Source organism: Gallinula chloropus (genome assembly GCF_964237585.1).
Source record: "Gallinula chloropus genome assembly, chromosome: 4".
In the NCBI taxonomy this organism is placed as follows: Eukaryota; Metazoa; Chordata; class Aves; order Gruiformes; family Rallidae; genus Gallinula; species Gallinula chloropus.
In genome coordinates, this window is record NC_140088.1 from 35,423,833 (window position 1) to 35,443,995 (window position 20,163).

Consider the following 20,163-nt stretch of genomic DNA (forward strand, 5'->3'; position numbering starts at 1 on the left):
CAAGTCCTCATTTAAAGTGATTCTCCATTTATATTTTTGTGTTTCCTTTGCTACCTGTATGCCACGCAACGTTTGGTATTTCCTCCCACCTAACGCTTTTTTTTTCCATGTTGTTCTTTCTCTGGGTATTTCTGTCACAGTACTACAAGTACTCATGCCCATCCTACCACTCTTTCAAATCTCTCCTCAGTTCACATAATTATATGAAGCTTATTAGTACTACCCACTGTTTAAGACCTTGTGTGTTCAGTAAGGCAAGAGTAAAATTTTGTTCTAGTAGTTTTGGCTATATTTGGACACGTTTCCCAGAGTGTTGTATCTAGTTTTACTGTTCTTCTTTTTCTGATAGCCTGTGAGATCTTTCAGGCCAAATCATCTATGTTCTGCACTGCACCAGTGGTTCTGTCAGAGGGGGATGTATCATAAGTATAAACAAAAAAGAATGTTTTTACTTGTGATTTTCAATTCCCTTGAAGTCAGCCCCTGCACTCGCCCTGAGAATTAATACAGCACTCCCTGCTCACTTCTGCTTGACCTCATAAATTTTGCTGAGAGCCTTTAAATATCTTCCCATACTGTCTCTTCATGTACCTCAAAGTTACTTCATTTGCTGTGACCTTTCATGAAGTTGGCTTCTTACTCTTGCCAGAAATTGGTTTGTAATACTGTGAGGTTTTAAAGAGGCCCATGAAAACAGTGCTGATTTGCATCTTTGAAACACCAAGCCCTGCTGTTGCTGTTATACTGCCACTCATCTTTCTTTCTCACCTGTTGTGGCAGTGGCAGTGACAGTGTCGACTATGACGACTCAAGTTCTTCCTACTCCTCCCTCGGTGACTTTGTCAGTGAGATGATGAAATGTGACATTAATGGTGATACCCCAAGTGAGTAACTTTGAGCCTTACTTTCCAAGGTATGCATAGATTCCTCTTCCCTGCTCATCTGTGCTGTGGGGAAAAACACCGCCCTTAAGTTCCTGAATCAGAGCAAAGTATTGTTCCATTGTAGTCTTGCTCTGAGGTGAAAGTGTCTTCTGTACTTTTTTGGTGTCCGGTGGTAGGCTGGAAAAAGACGTTTCTCCTGCTGATAAACAATGCCTTCCAAAGGACACTGGGAGGAGGAAGAACAGAAATAGATGCTGCTGAACAAAATTGGATCACTAGATCTGGAAACAACCTGCTGCTGCCAGCAGATACTGTGCAACATGGCAGCAGAGTACAAGCTTTCTCCTGTGCCCACATTGGTTCTCAGTGCAGGCTATAATGAGTCACTCTGTGCTAGTGGGGACAGGAGAATGCGTTCTCTGTGGCTTATATGGAGCCTGCAGCACTAGCCTCTCTTCGGAGAGCAGGAAAGTCACTTTCTTCAATAAACTAAATCTAAGAAGGCCAACATGTTTCCTGTGTCCCAAGGACAAGAGGTAATAACCATAAGTTGTAACAAAAGAAACTCTGCTTGCACACAAGGAAAAGAGCTTTGTGATTAGTGTAATTAAACAGGTCCCCAGGATCACAGTAGATTGTCAAGCCTTGGGGACTTTCAAAACTCAGTGGTACAAGGCTCTGAGCAAGCTGCTGTAACTGTGAAATTACTCCTGCTTTGGGCAGAGAGTTGGAATAGATGGCCTCCAAAAGCTCTTTACAACCTAAATTTTTATTCGTGTTTATTCTCCTGGAGCAGCCCTCATCTGCTGGGGATCTTTAGTTAAATGAGGAGAATGCAGTGTTCTTTAATGCAAAATGATGTGTTCGCAGATGTTGACCCCCTGACTCATGCAGCCCTTGGTGATGCTAGTGAAGTGGAATTTGATGATTTTCAAGAATATTCAGGTGATCTGGATGAACAGGCCATGGACAGTGAAAACTCCCAAGAGAACAACCAGCCTCGTTCAAGTTCCAGTACTACAGCCAGTAGCAGCCCCAGCACTGTCATCCATGGAGTGAATCATGTGTGTACTGAGTTCAGCCCCAAGATCAGCATATTAGGATATAAAGAATGGGAGAATGCACGTGGTTCGTTCTGAGAAGGGTAAAAGCTAATAGGACTCTGAAACCATGCACAGATTAAATTGCATGTTCTTTTTGGACTTTCTGAGCAAGTTGGAGTTTACTGATACCCTCTCATGCTGGGACATAGCATGCTCCCATGCATTGAAAAACTCTGCATTAACAGACAGCAGAGTGGTCCAGGTTGTGCTTTTACAGAGTATGGAAAGACCTGAAGGTGTTAGAAGAACAAGGAATGGGTTGGGGAAGCTCATGAATCTCTATGGCCATTTAGGAAGAATAGGAGTTGCTTGCATAACCACGAAGCAGGGTAATGGAGAGCAGTTACCCTGAGGTAACACCAGTGTGATCTCTGCCAGGGAAGTAAAACTGCAGAATATTTCAGAAGTACTGCAGCATGTATAAAATCTTAGATTGTAGCTACATATAGTGGGGACGGGGTTGGAGACTAGTAGAAATAAAAGCAAAAACTCAGCAGACTTCTCAGTTTGAAATAATTGTTCTTGTCCTGCCCTTCAGTTGTACGTAACGCAAATTAGCGAACAGATCAATGATTTGACTGGTCCACAGGAGCCCGCAGATTCAGCAGAAATGGAAGAGAAATTGGTTGCTGGATTTTCAAACCATCTCCCTTCCTTGCCACTGCAACCGAGCTTTCCCAAGATAAGCTTGGATCATCGTGAGAGCGAAAGCACAGCTGGCAGCATGAGCTCCTCAGAAGGGGCAGTGAGGAAGCGAGAGTATGACAATCCATACTTTGAACCACAGTATGGTTTTCCTACAGAGGATGAAGATGATGAGCAGGAAGAGAGCTACACCCCAAGATTTAACCAGAATCTCAATGGAAGCAGGTGAGTCCTCTGTGTGTCCTGCCTTTCTGTACAGCACTTTTGGGTTTTCCATCTGCTTCATGTAGTTTAGTGTTCATTTGTTCTTTTGCACCTGAAATGTAGTGTTTATCACTTCTATTTAGTAGGGAAGTTCTGTAAACCCTTGTGGTTTGAGTAAAGGCATTTGCTCAGTTCCTGCAGTTCCTTGCTTTATGGAAGCAGCGGGAGCTAATGGAATTATCAGTTCTTCCTAGAAACATTTTAGTGTATCACTGATGGATTTCTGGAAACCTTTGAGCAATTTTTGTTGTGAAGCCTTGTCTTCTGGGGGAAAGATAATATACTGATTAATGACATTGGGTTTTCTTGTTATTGATCTAAAAGCAGAACCTTCCCACCCCCAAAGCCACTAACAACCCTTTTTGCAGACAAGTTTTCAGTGTGCCTCGAAAGGTAGTAAAAGCATGAATACAAAGATACTTCATTGCTCTCATTTTTTTCTTTTTGAATTAATTAATGCTTATTCTTTCCTGCAAGGTAATGGCACTGTGTTGAAAACTGGTTAGGAATGAGACCAGCATCTATCTCTCAAAATCAAACAACTTGTTGATTTGAAGCTGGAAGAGGGAAAGCTAATTACAGTTGTATTTAATTTCTTCAAAGGTCTCAGAAGTTACTCCGTCCAAACAGTTTAAAACTGGCCAATGATTCTGATGCAGATTCAGATTCCAGGGCCAGCTCCCCAAACTCTACTGTCTCCAACAACAGCAGTGAAGGTTTTGGTGGCATCATGTCTTTTGCAAGTATGTACTCATGCATTCATTAAGCTGGCTTTGTGATGTTAGAGCTTACAGAGAGATGGAGTAGAGGGATGGCTAGTCAAGAGAATTAGTTGGAAAATTGTTACCAGCTCTCTAAAAGTCCTGTTGGGAGTGACAGGACCTAATGAACTTACGCTATTGGTAACTCCTGTTTTATGTACTTGTCAGTAAGAAGGGCTTTGGTCACGTGGTTAGGCTGTTGAGTTGTATGGCAGTGTACGACACAGATCAGAAATTCTTCCAGTTTCATTTAAACAAAAATCTGCAATTTCATGAACTTGCTGCAAAAATCTTGCCAGTAGTATACCTTCCATGCTGCCATATTGTGTGCTTAGATGCTAAATTTAATTTCTTGACTGTGCTGGCCTACTTTTGGTTATATTCTAATAATGAAATCTGTAAGTGTGGGAAAACTAATCTAGAGTCTTCTAATGAGTGAGAGAAGTTATGGTCAGTTGAGTCTTGAACTACAGGGAGGAGTAGCACAAGAAGTTTGTGTTAGTGGGGAAAGTATATTAAATGTTTCTGGTAAAATGGTGGTTACTAAAATAAGACTGCAAAAAAAAAAAAAAACCCCAAACCAAACTGAAGTAGTATGCTGACATTTTAAATTAACACATTGAAGTGTTAATCAGCTCGTTGATCTACACGATCTGTCTGTCTACAGGCTCAACCAGATGATGATGCATTGTGTTCTTAAGATCTGTCTGTACAAGGGAGAACTTTTGTGTTCTCTTAATAAATGAAATGCCTATTTAAAGAGCTCTTCTGTAGCAGATTTGCAGTGTCTCACAGGACACAGTGCACAATCCTCACTTCAGAATTAGCATATGTTGGAGGTCTTCCATCATCCTTTTTTCTCACATGGCTTCCACCATTCATTTGCTCCTAAATACAACTAAAACACACAGCTGACAGGATGGTTGAAGTGCAGAGAGTCTGGTGAATATTGCTGTTCCATTTAAAGTTTAATGATACAACAGCAATGATTGTAATACAAAAGCCAAGAATTACCTTTGTGTAGAACTTAGAATAACCTGGTTACAGATGTCATTACGATGCCAGTAAGATCATGTTACGCTTGTGAGACTTTTGGGTAATAAAGAATTTACTCATTAAGGATTTGGAGTAAAAAGGTGAATTACAGGAAGCTTGGGTGTGTGCAGTGAGCTTTAGGCATTTAACTGTTTTCTTTTTCTGTCACAGGCAGCCTGTACAGGAACCACAGCACAAGTTTCAGTCTGTCCAACTTAGCCCTGCCAACCAAAGTTGGGAGAGACAAGAATACTCCCTTTCCCAGCCTGAAAGGTAATCATTTTTCCCTTTGTCTTCTACAGCCTTTACAGTTCTTGTGACTTGGCAGTCTGAGGCCTTACCCCTAACAGGAATCCTGGGGGTGACATAGTTTTGGGTAGTATCTATCTTTAGTATCAAGGCAGTAAATCATCTTGATGTTTCTGAGTCAGGCTTTGTCCCATCAGCTGGGCTGTGTTAGGATGGGAGACTGACTAGTCTAGCTTCTGTTACAGGATAGACTGTGAATGTTGGTTTTGCTTTGTATGCTGTTTTATTTTTAAATACTTAGTGTAAAGAATGGTAACCAAGAGGTAGGTCCTACTTCAGTACTGCTGCTATCTTCACGATTAGCCTTAGGGAACTTCGCAGAGCAATGATGCTGCATTTCTAAGTCAGGATAATGTTAACCTCCCATGGAGATGGCAGTTAACGTGGGGTTCAGAAGGCGTTTTTGTTCAAAAATAGGAAATTTCTGATCAGAATCAAATTACAACAATGCTGAAGCTCATTCAGAGTGAAGATTGATCCCTAACTTAAGTCTTTTCACTGGAACATCTGTCTGTCTGTGGTATCATTAGATAACATATCTGAATGGGCACTAGAAAAATGACCCTCTCCCTTGGGGAGTTAGGCAGCGTGGTCGTCCTAGTACCAGATTCCTTAACAGCAGGGTGACTGAGAATGAGCTGATGTCTTAGCGGTCAGACCTTTTCAGTTGTTAAACTGAGGAAGGGTTTTATTTTGCCTTCTGAGTTATTCTGATTAGAACTTACTGCTTTTGTTTTAATATGTTGGTTTTTTCATTTATTTTTTTCCTCCTCATCATTTTCATCGGTAAAGATTACTTTAATCTGGAATTGGGAAGGGATGTGGATGAAGGTTGGTATGATGTTTTGCTGACCTTTGACCTTGTAGAAACAAAGGCCAAAAGCTAGTTTTTGTGTTTCTGCTTTGGACTTTGTTTTTGAGACAAGTAATCATTCCCTGTGTGTAAAATGAAGAGGAACGGGACTGGTATGGTGAAAACACTAGCAGAGACTCTGCACAGCTGTTTTTGACAACCTTTTACCAGTTGGTTATGTTTTCGTGTCCAATTGTACTGGATAAGAAACATGCTTCATGTCAGGGTTATTGCCATGGGTAAACTTAATGACTGATTCCATGCATTGGAAGAAAACAGTGATGGGGTTTGCCATTCCACGTTCATGCTTTGCACCTCATCTTCTGCACTTTGGTGTTCTTTTCTTGACTGTTGTAATCCTGTAGGGCCTTTAATGTTACTATGCAGATATGAGGATGGGATTTCCATGGAGTAGCTCAGTCTGGTTTATGCATGTGCAAGTGTGTGTGTGTGTGCGTGTGTTTGTGTTCATTTACATGTGCATGCTGGCTCACTGGGATTCCCACTGAGCACTTCACTGTTTTTTAAATGTTTATGTCTCTTGTACAGGTATAAAATTGCTGCATAAACTTGTTCTTACCAAGTGTCTGTGGTACCCTGTGTTTCTAACTGTAATGGGAGATGATGCTGGGACTCCATCTCATTGCTGCTGTTTGACCACTTTTCATCTTCCTTTTTAATTTTTATTTCATGCACATCCATTGATACTTTTTCCTCAGCAATATGGATGTTTTTGATAGTGCCCTTGAAATACAGTATGTGCAAGTAGTGTCCTTGAAGATTCAATACATCGGTTCCAGGATACCAAATTTCAAGTCAAGCACTATCTAAGATTAATTACACTGGCCCTTGTTGTCTTGGGCTTTCAAGCATCCTTCCTGCTCTAACGCCATTGGGGTTTTGTTTTGAGGGAGGGCTGGGAAGAAGCTGGTAGTTGGATTCTTTTGATGCTGATGATGGGGAGCGTAGATATTGTAGTACACTACTAATTGTATATTTTGTGTCCCAGTATTTGGGTTAAATACTATAATGGAGATTATTACTGAAGCTGGCCCAGTAAGCAATGAAGGTGGGTTCCCTACAGCATGAGCTGTGCATGATATAACAATTTCCAGCATTCCCTATGCCTGACTTTGGGCTACCTTTCTCACTGGGTAACCAGTACCACATGATCTATACTAGTCACCCCCAATGCATTATGCTTTTACATATAGTGACTAATTTGAAGATGGTTCTTGTTGTGGAACTGCATGCAGAGTAGCCAAACTTTTCCTGCCTTTCACCTCCTGCTCCCATTATCATATCCTCTTTTTCTCTCTGCATTACTCCCATTACTGTTTTCTGCCGATGTGTGATGCTAGAATATGATACACGCTGCTGCTTTTCTGGAGTTTCCATTTTGTTTGAAGTCTGTAACCTGTAATCTGAATAGGTGTGTTAGCCAACCTTTACGTTGCTTGTTACTGCCCTGGGATCAGACTATTTTCCTTCCACCCCTTCCCTCCATCCTGTTTCCTCTCCTGTTTAGGAAACAGACGAGCCCTTGTGGATCAAAAGTCTTCAGTCATTAAGCACAGCCCAACAGTGAAGAGAGAATCTCCATCACCTCAGGGTCGAACTAGCAATTCCAGGTAATGTTTTTCATTGCTTTTTGGGTAAAAAGTGGTGTTAGAATGGTCTCATACTTGGCCAATGTTTTCTCAGAAGTCTAGCTGTTGAAAACAAAATGGTACTTTTCTGCAGCCCTACTCTTGCACATACTATTGTTCAAGAAGATTTGGTATGGATGGTCTTACAGCTAATAGTGCACATAAATATTTTTCTGTACTCTGAAATGTGTTCTTGTTCTGTCTGGGATCCAGAAAATTCAAAGTCCCTACGTTAACTCAGTATTTATTCTTTGTCATTGAGTCTGTTCTGAACAAGGTAGTCTGGCCATTGGAGTTTTAATGCATCATGCCAGGGTTCAGCCATGTCATATAAAGAAGCTTGATTCCATGAATTCATGTGAAGTGCTTTTAGAAGTCTTGAGAGGAGTCTGAGAATAGAACAAGTAAACGTTACCTGACTTGCGCTTTGTTCTCTCTTTATGTGGCAGTCATGGGTAAAGTGAAATTACTTTGAGTTGTTGGAGTTGGGAGGCAAGCAAGAACAGGAACTGCAGTTCAGACGGGTCTGCAGCAGGTTACACAGGAGTGTTCCCTTCTTACCAGTTCTTCCCTTGTGGCAAGTCACGCTGAAAAAAACATGTGACAAGGCTGCTGCATCGATGCTATTGATAGTGCTGGGCTTCCTCTTTCAAGGAGAGCCTGCAGGTCAGACAAGGTGACTGTGTGAGAAGGTTGTGGCATAGAGGATTCCTACAGGTTCTGAGGAGTCCAGTGATGTAGGACTAAAGGTAGCTAAAGGTCCTGAGTGGTAGCTAGATTATAGCTTATTATTGGAAATAACAGACAAAATATTTGATTCTATAGCTACAGAACACAGCTTGGGCTATGTGCAGCTAGCAGCAGGCGTAGCTCTGTTAGACCTTTTTCTTTCTTGCAAACTTACCTGTGATGGGAAACGTGTTTCTGCGTGTGTCCTGGCCATATCGCTTTCCACACAAGCAGAGATGCACACAGAGAGCTTAATCTTTGCTGCTTCCTCTTGTCAGTGAGAACCAGCAGTTCCTGAAGGAGGTGGTACACAATGTTCTTGATGGGCAAGGTGTTGGCTGGCTGAACATGAAGAGAGTCCGACGTCTGCTGGAGAGCGAGCAGCTCCGTGTCTTTGTGCTAAGCAAGCTGAACCGCACCATCCAGTCAGAAGAAGATGCTCGACAAGATGTCATCCAGGATGTGGTCAGTGCTGAACTCAGTAGGGTCCTCATACTTGGTTTGTGCTGAGGCTCGATTCATAGGAAGCTTCTGTTAAATTACCTCCTAAAAGCTGATGCTACAGCAATTTTGTAATTATATTCTTGAGCTTTCTTGCTTCTGAAATAGTGACACTAACAGGGTTTTCATTGCAGGAGATCAGCCGCAAGGTTTACAAAGGCATGCTGGACTTGCTCAAGTGCACCGTGTTGAGCTTGGAGCAGTCATATGCAAATGCTGGCCTGGGAGGCATGGCCAGTGTTTTTGGCCTGCTAGAGATAGCACATACTCACTATTACAACAAAGGTAAGAAAAATGTTTATGAGAATACAGTGTTCATGAACCAAACGAGGTTTCTTTTGTGAAGGTATCTTTTCTGTGGCTTCTGATGTCTGAGGGGGGTTATAACGCTTTCAAAATAGGTGAGAACTGTGCCATCATTACTGAAACCTTATGAAGCTTGAAACCATTCTCTTGCACACCTGTAACTGGACCAAAGCAAAATAACACACAACTGATATTTGATTGAAAATGAAAAACCTAGGACTTTTTAGAGATGAAGTAGAAGTTCTGAGAGGGGTGATCTTCAGCTAACACTATCCCAACCGCAGTCTTTGCAAGTTAGGGCAGACAATCTGAATAGGGAAGGAGATACTTCTAACGTGGAAGCATACAAGGCTTGCCCCTCACCGACCACCTTGTGTTACACAATGATACTTCTATCACTGAGTACTCTTGGAGAGGAAAGTCTGAAAAAACTCTTATTTTTCTTCTTTTCCTTAAAACCTGATTGTTAATTCAACGTAAGAAAATGCATCCGTTAAGGAGAAAGAGCAAAAAATGACGAAAAGCTACATCTCTGCTTAATAGCCAGAGGAGTAACATTTACTCAACAGCTTTATAGTTGGTGTTCTGGGTGACTTGCATCAGGGATTTTGAGTTAGCTTAGATGCTCTTAGGGTTGTAGGTGTTCATTTCCAGTCACTGAGGAAGGCAAGGAAGGCTGGCAATGGTGTGTTGGTGTAACAGTCCTGAATTTGGGGACTAGGTTGATTGTGATAATAATAAGCCTTTTACTCTGATACTTCTAAGCAAAATTATTGGCTGATGTGAAACTCACTGGCTTTAGAGTGAAGTTTTAATAATATAGTGCGAGAAACCGTAATTTGATAGTAAGTAGAATTTATCCAGTAAATTAATTGTGGTCACAATAGATGACAACTTGATATAAACTTTTAAAGCCTACAAGGAACTGTGCTCTGAAAGATGGAAGTGTTCAGTCTGACAGTGTTAGGTGTTGATTGCTTTCAATTATTATCTAAATGGAAAGGTGTTGCTGATAGCAGAATTTTTAATCTACTGGATAAAGGTATCACAGGGTCTCGTACGAGAAATTTAGATCTGAAATTTTGACTATTGGCTTCGTCAGCTATCTCAACAGTTTGTGCAGGATTGCAGGAGGTTCTTTATGGAAAACCTAATTTTAATTACTCTTTTCTGAAAGTTTTGCTATAATTCAAACTATGGAGTTTGAGATAGAAAAATAATACAAACTGCCTTTGGGGACATATGATGATATGACGTCTTGGAGAATGATGGAAGAGCTAAAGCTGATAGGGTTAGGTGAGGTAACTGAAGTTTCATTTAGTGTTCCACATCAAAGATGATTTTATTTGTCATCTTTTGACTGGGAGAGGAGCTTCCTTATATTCTAGAAGTGATAATCATGATAGTTTAGGCAGAGTTCTTTGATTTTGCACAGCTTTGCAGAGGAGATAATACAGGTGTGGGGTCAAAGAAGATTCATAGGTTTCAGATATACAGGAAGGTGAGAATTTCAGTATCCCAAAACCAGCACCCTGCCTCTTTACTGTTTCCACCAGTGTGTCAGACTTTCTGCAAGCCACGGTGACCTGTGGGAACAAATACGGGACTGAGCTGTTTCAGTGCCAGGCTTAATGATTTAGGTCAGACCACCTGTCTCATCTTCCTTTTCCTGCTCTCATTTCCTTTTGCGTTGTGGCTGTTTTGTTGGTTTATTTTCCCCCAACACTGTCTTTGTGGTTTTGTTTTTTTCTTTTTTCCTTTAAAGAACCAGAAAAGAGGAAACGAAGTCCCACGGATGGATCTGTCACTCCAGTTGGCAAAGATCTTGCATCATCCCCAAGAGTGGAGCCAAAACCTGCAATGCAGCTGCCGGTACCTCAGCTGATGCCAAAGGCACCGAGCCCTGCAGGCAAAGGGCCGAGGGAGTTTGACACAAGGAGTCTAAAGGAGGAAAATTTTATTGCTTCCATTGGTGTGTATTGAGGTGCATGTGAAGTGCAGGAGGGCCTTCTGTTTGGGCATTAGGTTCTAATTGCATTCTCTCCATTTTAACACACTACATTGCTGCTGTAACATGCTTCATATACACCTTGGATCACAAGGAACAATCATATGTGTTTTCACTCTACTCTTAGATAAACTATTCAGGGCAGTTTTCTCCCAGGGGCTTCCTAATCTTTTTTCTGAATTCCACTACATTTCAGACAGGTTTATTTTTTGCTCTGTGACTGATGCAACAGAAAGTGGCAAAAGTAAAACAGGGCCAGCAGTATTGTGGAAGGGACTACACGAACCCAAAGTTTTCTAGTTATTGCTGACTACATGGGATTATCTAGATTGCATCCTGATAGAAGTTGGGACATGCTGAATTGCTAATAATAAAAATGGCTAAAAGTATTTTAGTTGTGGTGTTACAGTTTCAGCGAGTGGGACTGATGGATCTTCTTTCCATGCAATGGCAAATAGAACGTGTGCTGTCTTAAACAGCATCTGCTAGGCTAGTCATTGGAAATCTTCCCAGTCTAATTTCTTATCTGAGAAAAAGAGGTAGGGTTTAAATTGTTTCATCTAAAAAACGGCTTTACGGATTATTGTCATTTTTTAGGGGAAAAGAAACATACAGGTTGAATGCAACCTGCTGTAGACTGCAGGAACTGGTGGTTTTGTCTGTCATGGAGAACCATAACTAGTATGCAAGCCAGTCTCTAAGAAATGGCTGTAAATTCATGTAGTGTCTCTGCTCATCTGACTTGAGATCTAGAAGGGATTTTCCCTTATGTTATAGGAAGATAATGTACAGCTGCTCAGCTATTATACTTCCTTTATGTTCTGATATGGAAGCACCAGTATAATGCAATACTTTGGCTATACAGGACCAGAGTTAGTCATAGCTAGGCTGAAATAACTTCTGTGGTGAAACACAGACTTTCTCATTCGAACTGACTTCTTTAGGGGAAAAAGCATTTGACAAACATTTATGTGTTGCTGAGATAACAAAGTGTTTGTAAAAAATTTTATTTAAAAGTGAGAAGAAAATGGTTTTATGTGAAGATGATCCAACACAGGAGGAACAGGTTGCCAGGAAGGGTTGTGGATTCTCCACCTGTGGAGATAGCAAACATCTGACCAGACACAGCAATGTGTTCTTGGTGACCTAGCTTTGAGCAGGGAGGTTTGATTAGTGATATAAAGAGGTCCCTCTGAACCTCACCAGTTCCATATTCCACAAAGTTTGGAAGGTACTTACAGCATCAGGTTGCAGATATGTAAATTTACTCTTGATATTGTATAGACAAAGTACAGGTTGGGCTGCTAACTTTTTTGACCTAGTTACAAGAGGCATACCAGAATGGAAGCCATTAGCAGGATGGAGTAAAACTATGTATGGCACCGTTTGTAATAGCCACACATAAAGCATGTGTTAGTATGGTGATTAAACTGCATCTCTGAGATACAGAGGTGTGGTAGCTGAATGCGTGCAGTGTTCTTGTACTACAGGAACAATGACCAGGAGCTTCACAGTTTTTCAAAGTTCAGAGTGGTGTCTTCCTGCTTGGCCTCCTTTTCTTCTTCACTTTTCAGAAAGTTTATCATTTCTTGTGTCTCTCTGAAGTATGTATGATGTTCCCTTGTAGTCAGAAGGGCTGATGGTATTAAAAATTCTTATTTCTGAGGTGAAGTGATGGATTTTTATCAGCTGGGGATTGATCTTTGCTGTGCTTTAATACCTGATTGCTAGGAAAGTCATTGTGAAGATGATGCTTCTGATACATTGTTTTCTAAACAGTCACCAATTATTTGCTTATTTCTTGGGTTCTTTTCTTCCAGGTCATTACCTGTAATGGCCGTTTTGTTAGGACACAGGTGGCTTTAAGGTTGATAGTTAATAGTTGCTCCTTTTACATTAGTGGTTAGTTTGATTTTTATTGCATACTTGCAGTAACTGTCAATGAAAATGCCAGTAATTACCACAGTTTCCATTACTACTTTTTAAGTGCTGGCACATAGATAATGCTGGCAGGTCACTTTATTTTAACAGTTTTTTGAAACAGAAAAGGTTTTCAAAGCTCTTTAACAAACAAATTCAGTATATCTTAAAAGCATTGTTATCTCTGTCAGTGTGTGCTCAGCTAGATAAGCCTATAGGATGCTGTTTGGATCCATAAGCAAATTTACCTTATCCATCTCTGTACTTACGAAAGTTGAAGGAACATCCATCAATCATGAAGCAGATACAGAAATCAGTTGGCTAGCAGCTGTCTCTAGCATTTTCTCCCTTGGTACATTTGCCTTGCTCCTGATACTTTTAGTGAAAGTGCTTGGAAGCCTTCCTCCATAGTCATACACTATCCTTTTTTATTTTTCACTAGACTTTTTCTAAATAGAGCTCTTTGAGAGCCTGCCTTGCCCCAGTTTCTGCTACTTACAATGTGGTATGGGTTTCTGACACACTTCAAATAGCCTTTTTAGTTACTCAGCAAGATTCCTTGAAGAACAGTAGAAGAACATTATACTTTTTTTCCCCTTTGCTGCTTTCCTAAAAATATCTTCCTCTGTAGCATTCCCAGCTTTAACTCTCCTGGTGAGAGAGGACAGTGCCCAGCATTCAGTCAGTTCAGCACGTCAGCTTATAGTGTTTCCTTCAGCCATTGGGCCAGCAGCTGGAATGAGCTGATATTTCTGAGCAGAAAAGATGACTGCATTTCAGAGGGTCAAAGAATGTGTGTGATGAAAAAGTGCTTCAAGAGCCTCATTATTTCTTCTCAGGGCTAAAATGAAACGAGTGTATGCAGACTTCAGGGTTCTTTCCTTTTCTCTGCATTGGATTTGCTTATGGAATTCCTTGACTTGATTGGAGTGCTGGGACCTGATTGGAAATTTAGAAGTTGGCACTAAGCACAGCTGATACCTTGCTCTTTTCTTCTTCTTCTTCTTCCCTATTCTCCATTCTTTATACCCAAATAGGAACGAGGGGAAGCAGAGAAGCTCAGCTTTGTGCATGTAGGACTGGTAGATAGTCAGGGCTTAGCATTTCTTGAGAATGCTCTCAGTAACCTGTGGTACTCAAAACTTATCCCAAAGTTTACCCTTAAATATTGTGTTAACCTATGGTTTGCATTTTCTTGGAATTGCTGCTGCTGGTTTTGTGCCTTTTTCCTTTCAATGACACAAACTAGAGACACTGAAATGTTCCGGTTCGTTGAGCTTCTGTGATGCCTGTGTTTTGGAGGAATAAATACCTGACAGTCTTAAGGGCCTTTCTCAGGAAAGGGGATTAACTGCATTGTGTGTGTTCATAATGGCTTTTTTCCCCCTTAGTGAGTTCACTGTATGATGTCATCTCTAAAGCTTGAATTTTGTAAGAGAGATGATGCAGTGCTTGACTCCTAACATTGATTTCTTGTAAAGTGGTGTTAATTAACCTCTCAGTAGTTGTTGTAAATTTCTGCTTTTGCTTTTTCTTTTTGTTTTTTCTTTTTTCGGGTTTTTTTTGAGATGAAGGGGGTGGGATTTTTGTTGCAGTAATTTTTTTCCACATTTTCACCTGTCTGACCAGCTGCTGACTCTTTCTCTTTCTCTCCTGCTTTCAATGCATCTTGGGTAGAATTGTGGAACAAGCACCAGGAAGTGAAAAAGCAAAAATCTTTGGAAAAAACGAGTAAGGAAATTTAAAAAAAACAAACAAACATAGAAACTGACTCCTCCAGCCTCCCCATAACTGCCAACTCCCCAGGTGCAGGGTGAGCTTGCATCTATGGCACACAGCTTTTATGCCCACAAGAACAGAGGTCTATCAAGAAAGCCTTCATTATAGAGGAGACCAAACAGATCATTTGCCTTGGGGAAATTGTGATCAAATGTCTTTTCTCTTTTTTTCTTTCTTCTTTTCTTTTTTATCTCCCCTGAATGTTGCCTTCTTCATAGAAGGGGAAGCATATATTCTGCCTCCTCACCATACCAGATGTATATGGAAGGTCTTTAAGATATTCCATGTCTTTTCTTAAAAATTAAAGACCAGTTTTGTTTAACAAGTCTTTGGCATGAATATATTGATTGTTTGTTAATGGAATGAAGACTTCTCTGTTCTTTAAGCAATGGGATGGCAAATTTTTTCATGGTATCAACCATGAACAGTCTATGACCATGGGCAGTTTGCAACGAGAAATACCTTTGAGGGGGAGAGAGAAGGTGTATGTGAAAAATTGTATTTCTTGATGGCTCTTAAATAATAGCCTCATAATAAGGCATGGACCTGATTTTGGTTTTATATCCAATCTTAAAGGAGGAGTGAAATAGTCTGAGGCTGTTTGCAGAGTCTAAATATTAGTCTAAATCTACACAAATCTTAACATTCAATAAAATATTGCATATATATTATCTTCAGGTGTAGTACAAGGTTTTGCCCTTTTGGTTATCACTTGTAAATAGGGACATATGGTATAACAATTACTAGTTTATAATAACCATGATGTGGTAGGTGTTTCCTGATGCCCCTTTTATAGACTGAAGGTTGAGGAGGATTAATAGCGAAGATGGATGGGGGGAAATTCCTGACATTCTGACTAAGCCTGGATGTGCTAGGTTAGTTTTAGCCTCAGTTAAATACTTCCGTTAAGTACAAGCAAGCATCAGATAAAGTGGAACAAATGGGCCACCTCTGCAGTACAGCTTACTGTATTTAAAATCTGAAATGCTTTCTGCTGAGGTAGGGGTGTGTGTATGACACCTGCAGAAGGCAGGCACACCCCTGCCCTCCCAAACTGGGCCTTTCAGGTAGGTGCCTACATTGGGATGAATAAATGGAGGCTTTGGTGTTTTAGAAGTAAAGCTCCTTAAAGAAAGGGAGGGTTTAAGTGCCCATAAAGGGAGAGTGACAACAGTGTGATTGTGATTGTTGTGCTCCTTGAATTCAGTTGGCAATATTGTCCACAGCTGTCAAGTACCCGAACTGCTTCAGTCAGTTTCCCTGGGTTTAAAAATCACATTGCCAGAAAAATCTCTGAATTATATGTTGGGATGTGGAACTCCAAACCCCCTTGAAACACACAGCTAAAGTTTAGTGTTCTTGCTGTAGTAATACGATATAAACCTTTTTGCTGCATTGTTATTCAGACCTAGAAACGGTGGCCATCTGAATGAGTGGACATAGACCTCTAGAAGTGAGCCATGTGCGTTTCAGTGGAAAATAAGATTCCAAATTCTTAGGAAGGATATTTTTAGTTGTTTTTCTTCTCTTATAAATTTTGTTTGTACTTTGTTAGAATCTCTGATTTGATTTGCGGTAACTAGGGCATTTGGATTTAGAGGCAGAATACTATACCAAATGAAGAACACTTTCTGTAAACCATTTCACATGGAGAATTGGTGGTTAAGTAGTAAGCTAGTATGGTCTGCACAGCCCGCTTATGGCTTTGCTATTCATGAGTTTACATACCATCTCAAACTCACTCCCACAAATCTTTGTATATTATCCTTCTCTCTCTCTCCTCCCTTCCCTTTTTCTTTCCTTTTCACTGTCTTACCCTCTCTAATATGACATGCAATACAAACATGTTCATAATTCCCAGGTGGTTGTGGTCAGTGGTTATAAGAGATAGCAGCACTGTTTGCTTAGAGCTACTGGATTAAGTCATGGGTGTACAATAGAAACATTCCAGCTGCAGATCATGTCTTCCTGTTACTGAATAGTTGGCAGATATGGATATGGCAGAAATGTTGCATTCAGTCTCTTCCCCTTTCCGAGAGTAGTGATGTTCTGTGTATAGTCTGTAACACATTTTTTCTTGCCTTGTTATTTACCTGGTTCAGTGCTTATCCAGACTTCTTTTCAGGCTCCACGTCTCCATTATTCTCTCTTCCTTCTGCCATGCCATCAGAGGACACTAGATGATACGATTCTAGAACTGCATGGGAAATTGAACATAAAGTTCTTTATCCTTTTTTCCCCCCTTTTTTTTGTTTTTGGATCGGCAGGTTAATGAATGCATGACTTAAGGCTTGCTGATTCCCTCTCTCACTACTGACCTGTGTGACTGTCAACTCTGGAGAGCCATTTGTTCATGTAGTTGGGGAATGTTGTGAAGTACAGCATCACACAAGCTTCTTCCTTGAAATTCTTACTGGTGTAATACAAATTGCTGCTGTTTTTCTTGTCACATATTGCCTGACTATTGCCTAGATTGTTGCTGTGGGCAACCTAACAAACTCAGTCCAGGTCTTAGAGCAAATCAGCTGTTCAAAAAAGGATTCTGACTGTAAATGACTAAGTACCCTTTATTTTACTAAGAATAAAGGAAGTGGCTTCCTAGAGTTGAATGGCAACTGCTCTGCATGTGTTACTGTAACTGGAAGCTACTTGACCTTTGTCTGTCCTCTTCTCTCTCTTGAATGGCTAACAAAGGTACTGTTTAGTGATAGACACTCCTGGACTATGCCTTTGGAGTGTTTGAAAAGAATGGCAGATGTGTCCTGCTGGCCTTGTTGATTACGGTACCAAGGAAAATTAAACAAAAAAAATTTAAAAAAAATTTAAATAATCAAAGAAATGAGAAAGCGAATTTGTTTTCTTGGTACTGTTCCTGCTTTCAGTCCATCATCTGCTTTCTGCCATGTTGATTATTCTTGGTACAGTAACAATTTCCTTTTTCCTTTGTTCAGGACCAGAAGGAGTGAAGCACCTCGATTTGGGAGAAACAGATGAGAAGAAATCCCAAATCAGTGCAGACAGCGGTCTCAGTTTGGCCTCAGGTTCCCAGGTCAGTGGCCCCTATGCTTGCTTTACCTGGTGAGAGAGAGGATTTTTCTATTCACAGCTTAATTTGTGGGATGACTTCTACAGACTGAGAGTTCTTGAAAAGCTCATTCAGTAAACTTTTTCCCCCTTCTGTTGGTGTCTCAATTGTGTGACCCCGTAATCTTTCTGACATGAAATAGTTTACTATTTGCTGGCTTAATAAACCAAAGAAGCATAAAGCGTGTGATTCAAGACCCCAAAGGGATGGGAAGTGATGTTCTCTGTTTATGATGAAAACTAATGTTCTTTTCTTCATGTCCTTTCTATGGTTTGATTGCAGAAGAGTGACTTCGACTCAATTCCCAGCGGAGGACCAGCAGTCATGGTCCGAAGTACAAGCCAAGATTCTGAAGTCAGCACAGTGGTAGGAGAAATCTTGACGTGATTCACTGCTTGTTAGAGTGGGGGAGGGCATTTCGTGCCTACATTTTGTGTGGTATAGCTACACACTGTCACATATGCATAATATATGTCTGTGAGTATGTCTGAGTTGTCTCTTCAGAGCCTGGGAGTGGGTGGGAAGCACGTGTGTCTGACAGAACATCCTTAGCACTTTGTTAGCAGATTGCATCCTTCGCACATGGGGTGTGCTGTTGATACATATTCCCATGTCTTGGTATGTTTATGGAACTGGTGAATTGCAATACATTTATAAATACGCCCTAGTTGTGCATAAACCATCTATGAAGAATAGAAGTTCTGAAATACAACCAGAGAGCAAAAAAGGCCAATCACCTGATGCGTTAAAACAAGGTCAAACTCTCCGATGCATTATTTTAAGGCACTTGAATCATATCAAAACATCTCCTTGCTTTCTGATCAACTGGAGGGCCTGGAGGGAAAAGGTAGTGGGAATGCAGTCAGTAAAAAAGAATAAGCCTGATCCCTGCCACGTGTTACCAGATGTGGCATATTCCAGGGATAAACCCCAAGGAATCTGGGGGTTTGTTGATGGTGGCTTTTCTTCTATCGAAACTGCTGCATACCTGTGATATTTTCCCAGCCCGTAAGAAGAATAATGCTCTGTCTTTCTTTAATGGACCCAGAAATTGTACCGAGAAGTAGGAAACCAAGCAAAGGCAGCAGGAGGCCTGTCTGGGTGAGCAGAGAGCTCCTAATTGAACTTGGACATAAAAAGGAAGCGTACAATCAGTGGACAAAAGGTGACACGGGAGGAGAAGTGTTTATTTGCTGTTTCATCTCGCAGGGATAGGGTTAGGAAAGCCAATAGAGGCTCAGAGCTGAATCTGTCAAGGCATGTGAATCGAAACAGGAAAAGAATTCTACAAGTACATAAACAGGAAGAGAAAGGACTAGGGAAAATGTGGACCTGCTTATGAATGGGGCAGGGGAACTTGTGACAGATGGAAAAGACTGAAATACTTGGGGCATTCTTTGCCTCAGTCTTTACTAGTAAAACTGATCTTCAGGAATCCCAGGCCCTTGAGACCAGAGGAAAAATATGGAACAAATAAAGACTTATTCTTGGTAGAGGATGACTGGGCTAGGCAGCACATCAACAAACTGGATATACGTAAATCCTTGGATCTTGAGGTGCTACTGCCACAAGTGCTGAGGGAACTGGTTGATGCCATTGCAAGTTTGTTCTCAATTGTCTCTGAATAGTTATGGTGATTAGGAGAGGTTCCTGAAGACCAGAAGACAGCAAATACCATTCTTCAAGAAGGGCAAGAAGGAAGATCTGGGGAGACCTACAGGCTGACCAGCCTTTTACTTCGGTCCTTGGGAAAGGTGGTGTAGAAGATCTTCCTGTAAAATGTTTCCAAACACATGAAGGACAAGAGGGAGTAGTCATCATGGATTTACATGTGTAGGCATGCTTAACCAACCTGATGGTCTTCTACAATGAGACGATTAGCTTGGTGTATGAAGCAAGAGCAGCAGATGTTGTTTACCTCAACTACTGAATAATCTTTGACACTCTCCTGTAACAGATAAGCTGACCAAGTATGGCATAGGTTAGTGGACAGTGAGGTGGCCTGAAAACTGGCTGAACAGTTGGGCACAGACTGCAATCAATGCCACAAAGTCCCAATGGAGAGAAGTCACTAGTGGTATACCCCTGGGGTCAGTACTGGGACCAATGCTGTTCAGCATCTGCACTGATGATGGTACAGAGCAAATTTGCAATAACACAAAACTGGGAAGAGTGACCAGTGCATCAGATGATTGTGCCACCATTCAAGAGGCTGGAGAACCAGGAACAGAGGAATCTATAAAGTTCAACAAGAGGAATGCCAAATCCTACATCTGGAGAGGAATAATCCCAGATACCAGTACATGCTGGGGGCTGACCAGCTGGAAGATAA

General features: G+C 41.0%; 1 protein-coding gene across 20 annotated transcripts in view; it reads left to right on the forward strand.

Annotated features, from left to right (window-relative positions):
* The window catches only part of MADD (MAP kinase activating death domain), a gene marked incomplete at both ends in the record, with an annotated part of 58,145 nt that overhangs the window by 12,325 nt on the left and 25,657 nt on the right, over nt 1-20,163 (forward strand). For 3 of the 20 annotated variants that reach the window (XM_084263945.1, XM_084263948.1, XM_084263940.1), the window contains 11 exons: nt 781-884; nt 1,755-1,948; nt 2,577-2,857; nt 3,500-3,639; nt 4,864-4,965; nt 7,383-7,485; nt 8,511-8,697; nt 8,868-9,018; nt 10,805-11,011; nt 17,698-17,795; nt 18,114-18,185. In XM_084263945.1, coding sequence (XP_084120071.1) covers nt 781-884; nt 1,755-1,948; nt 2,577-2,857; nt 3,500-3,639; nt 4,864-4,965; nt 7,383-7,485; nt 8,511-8,697; nt 8,868-9,018; nt 10,805-11,011; nt 17,698-17,795; nt 18,114-18,185 — 1,639 coding nt within the window. Of the gene's footprint in view, nt 1-780; nt 885-1,754; nt 1,949-2,576; nt 2,858-3,499; nt 3,640-4,863; nt 4,966-6,863; nt 6,924-7,382; nt 7,486-8,510; nt 8,698-8,867; nt 9,019-10,804; nt 11,012-14,644; nt 14,699-17,697; nt 17,796-18,113; nt 18,198-20,163 lie in introns of all 20 variants that reach the window. The other 17 variants (XM_084263931.1, XM_084263933.1, XM_084263942.1 and 14 more) reach the window with 11 other exon arrangements.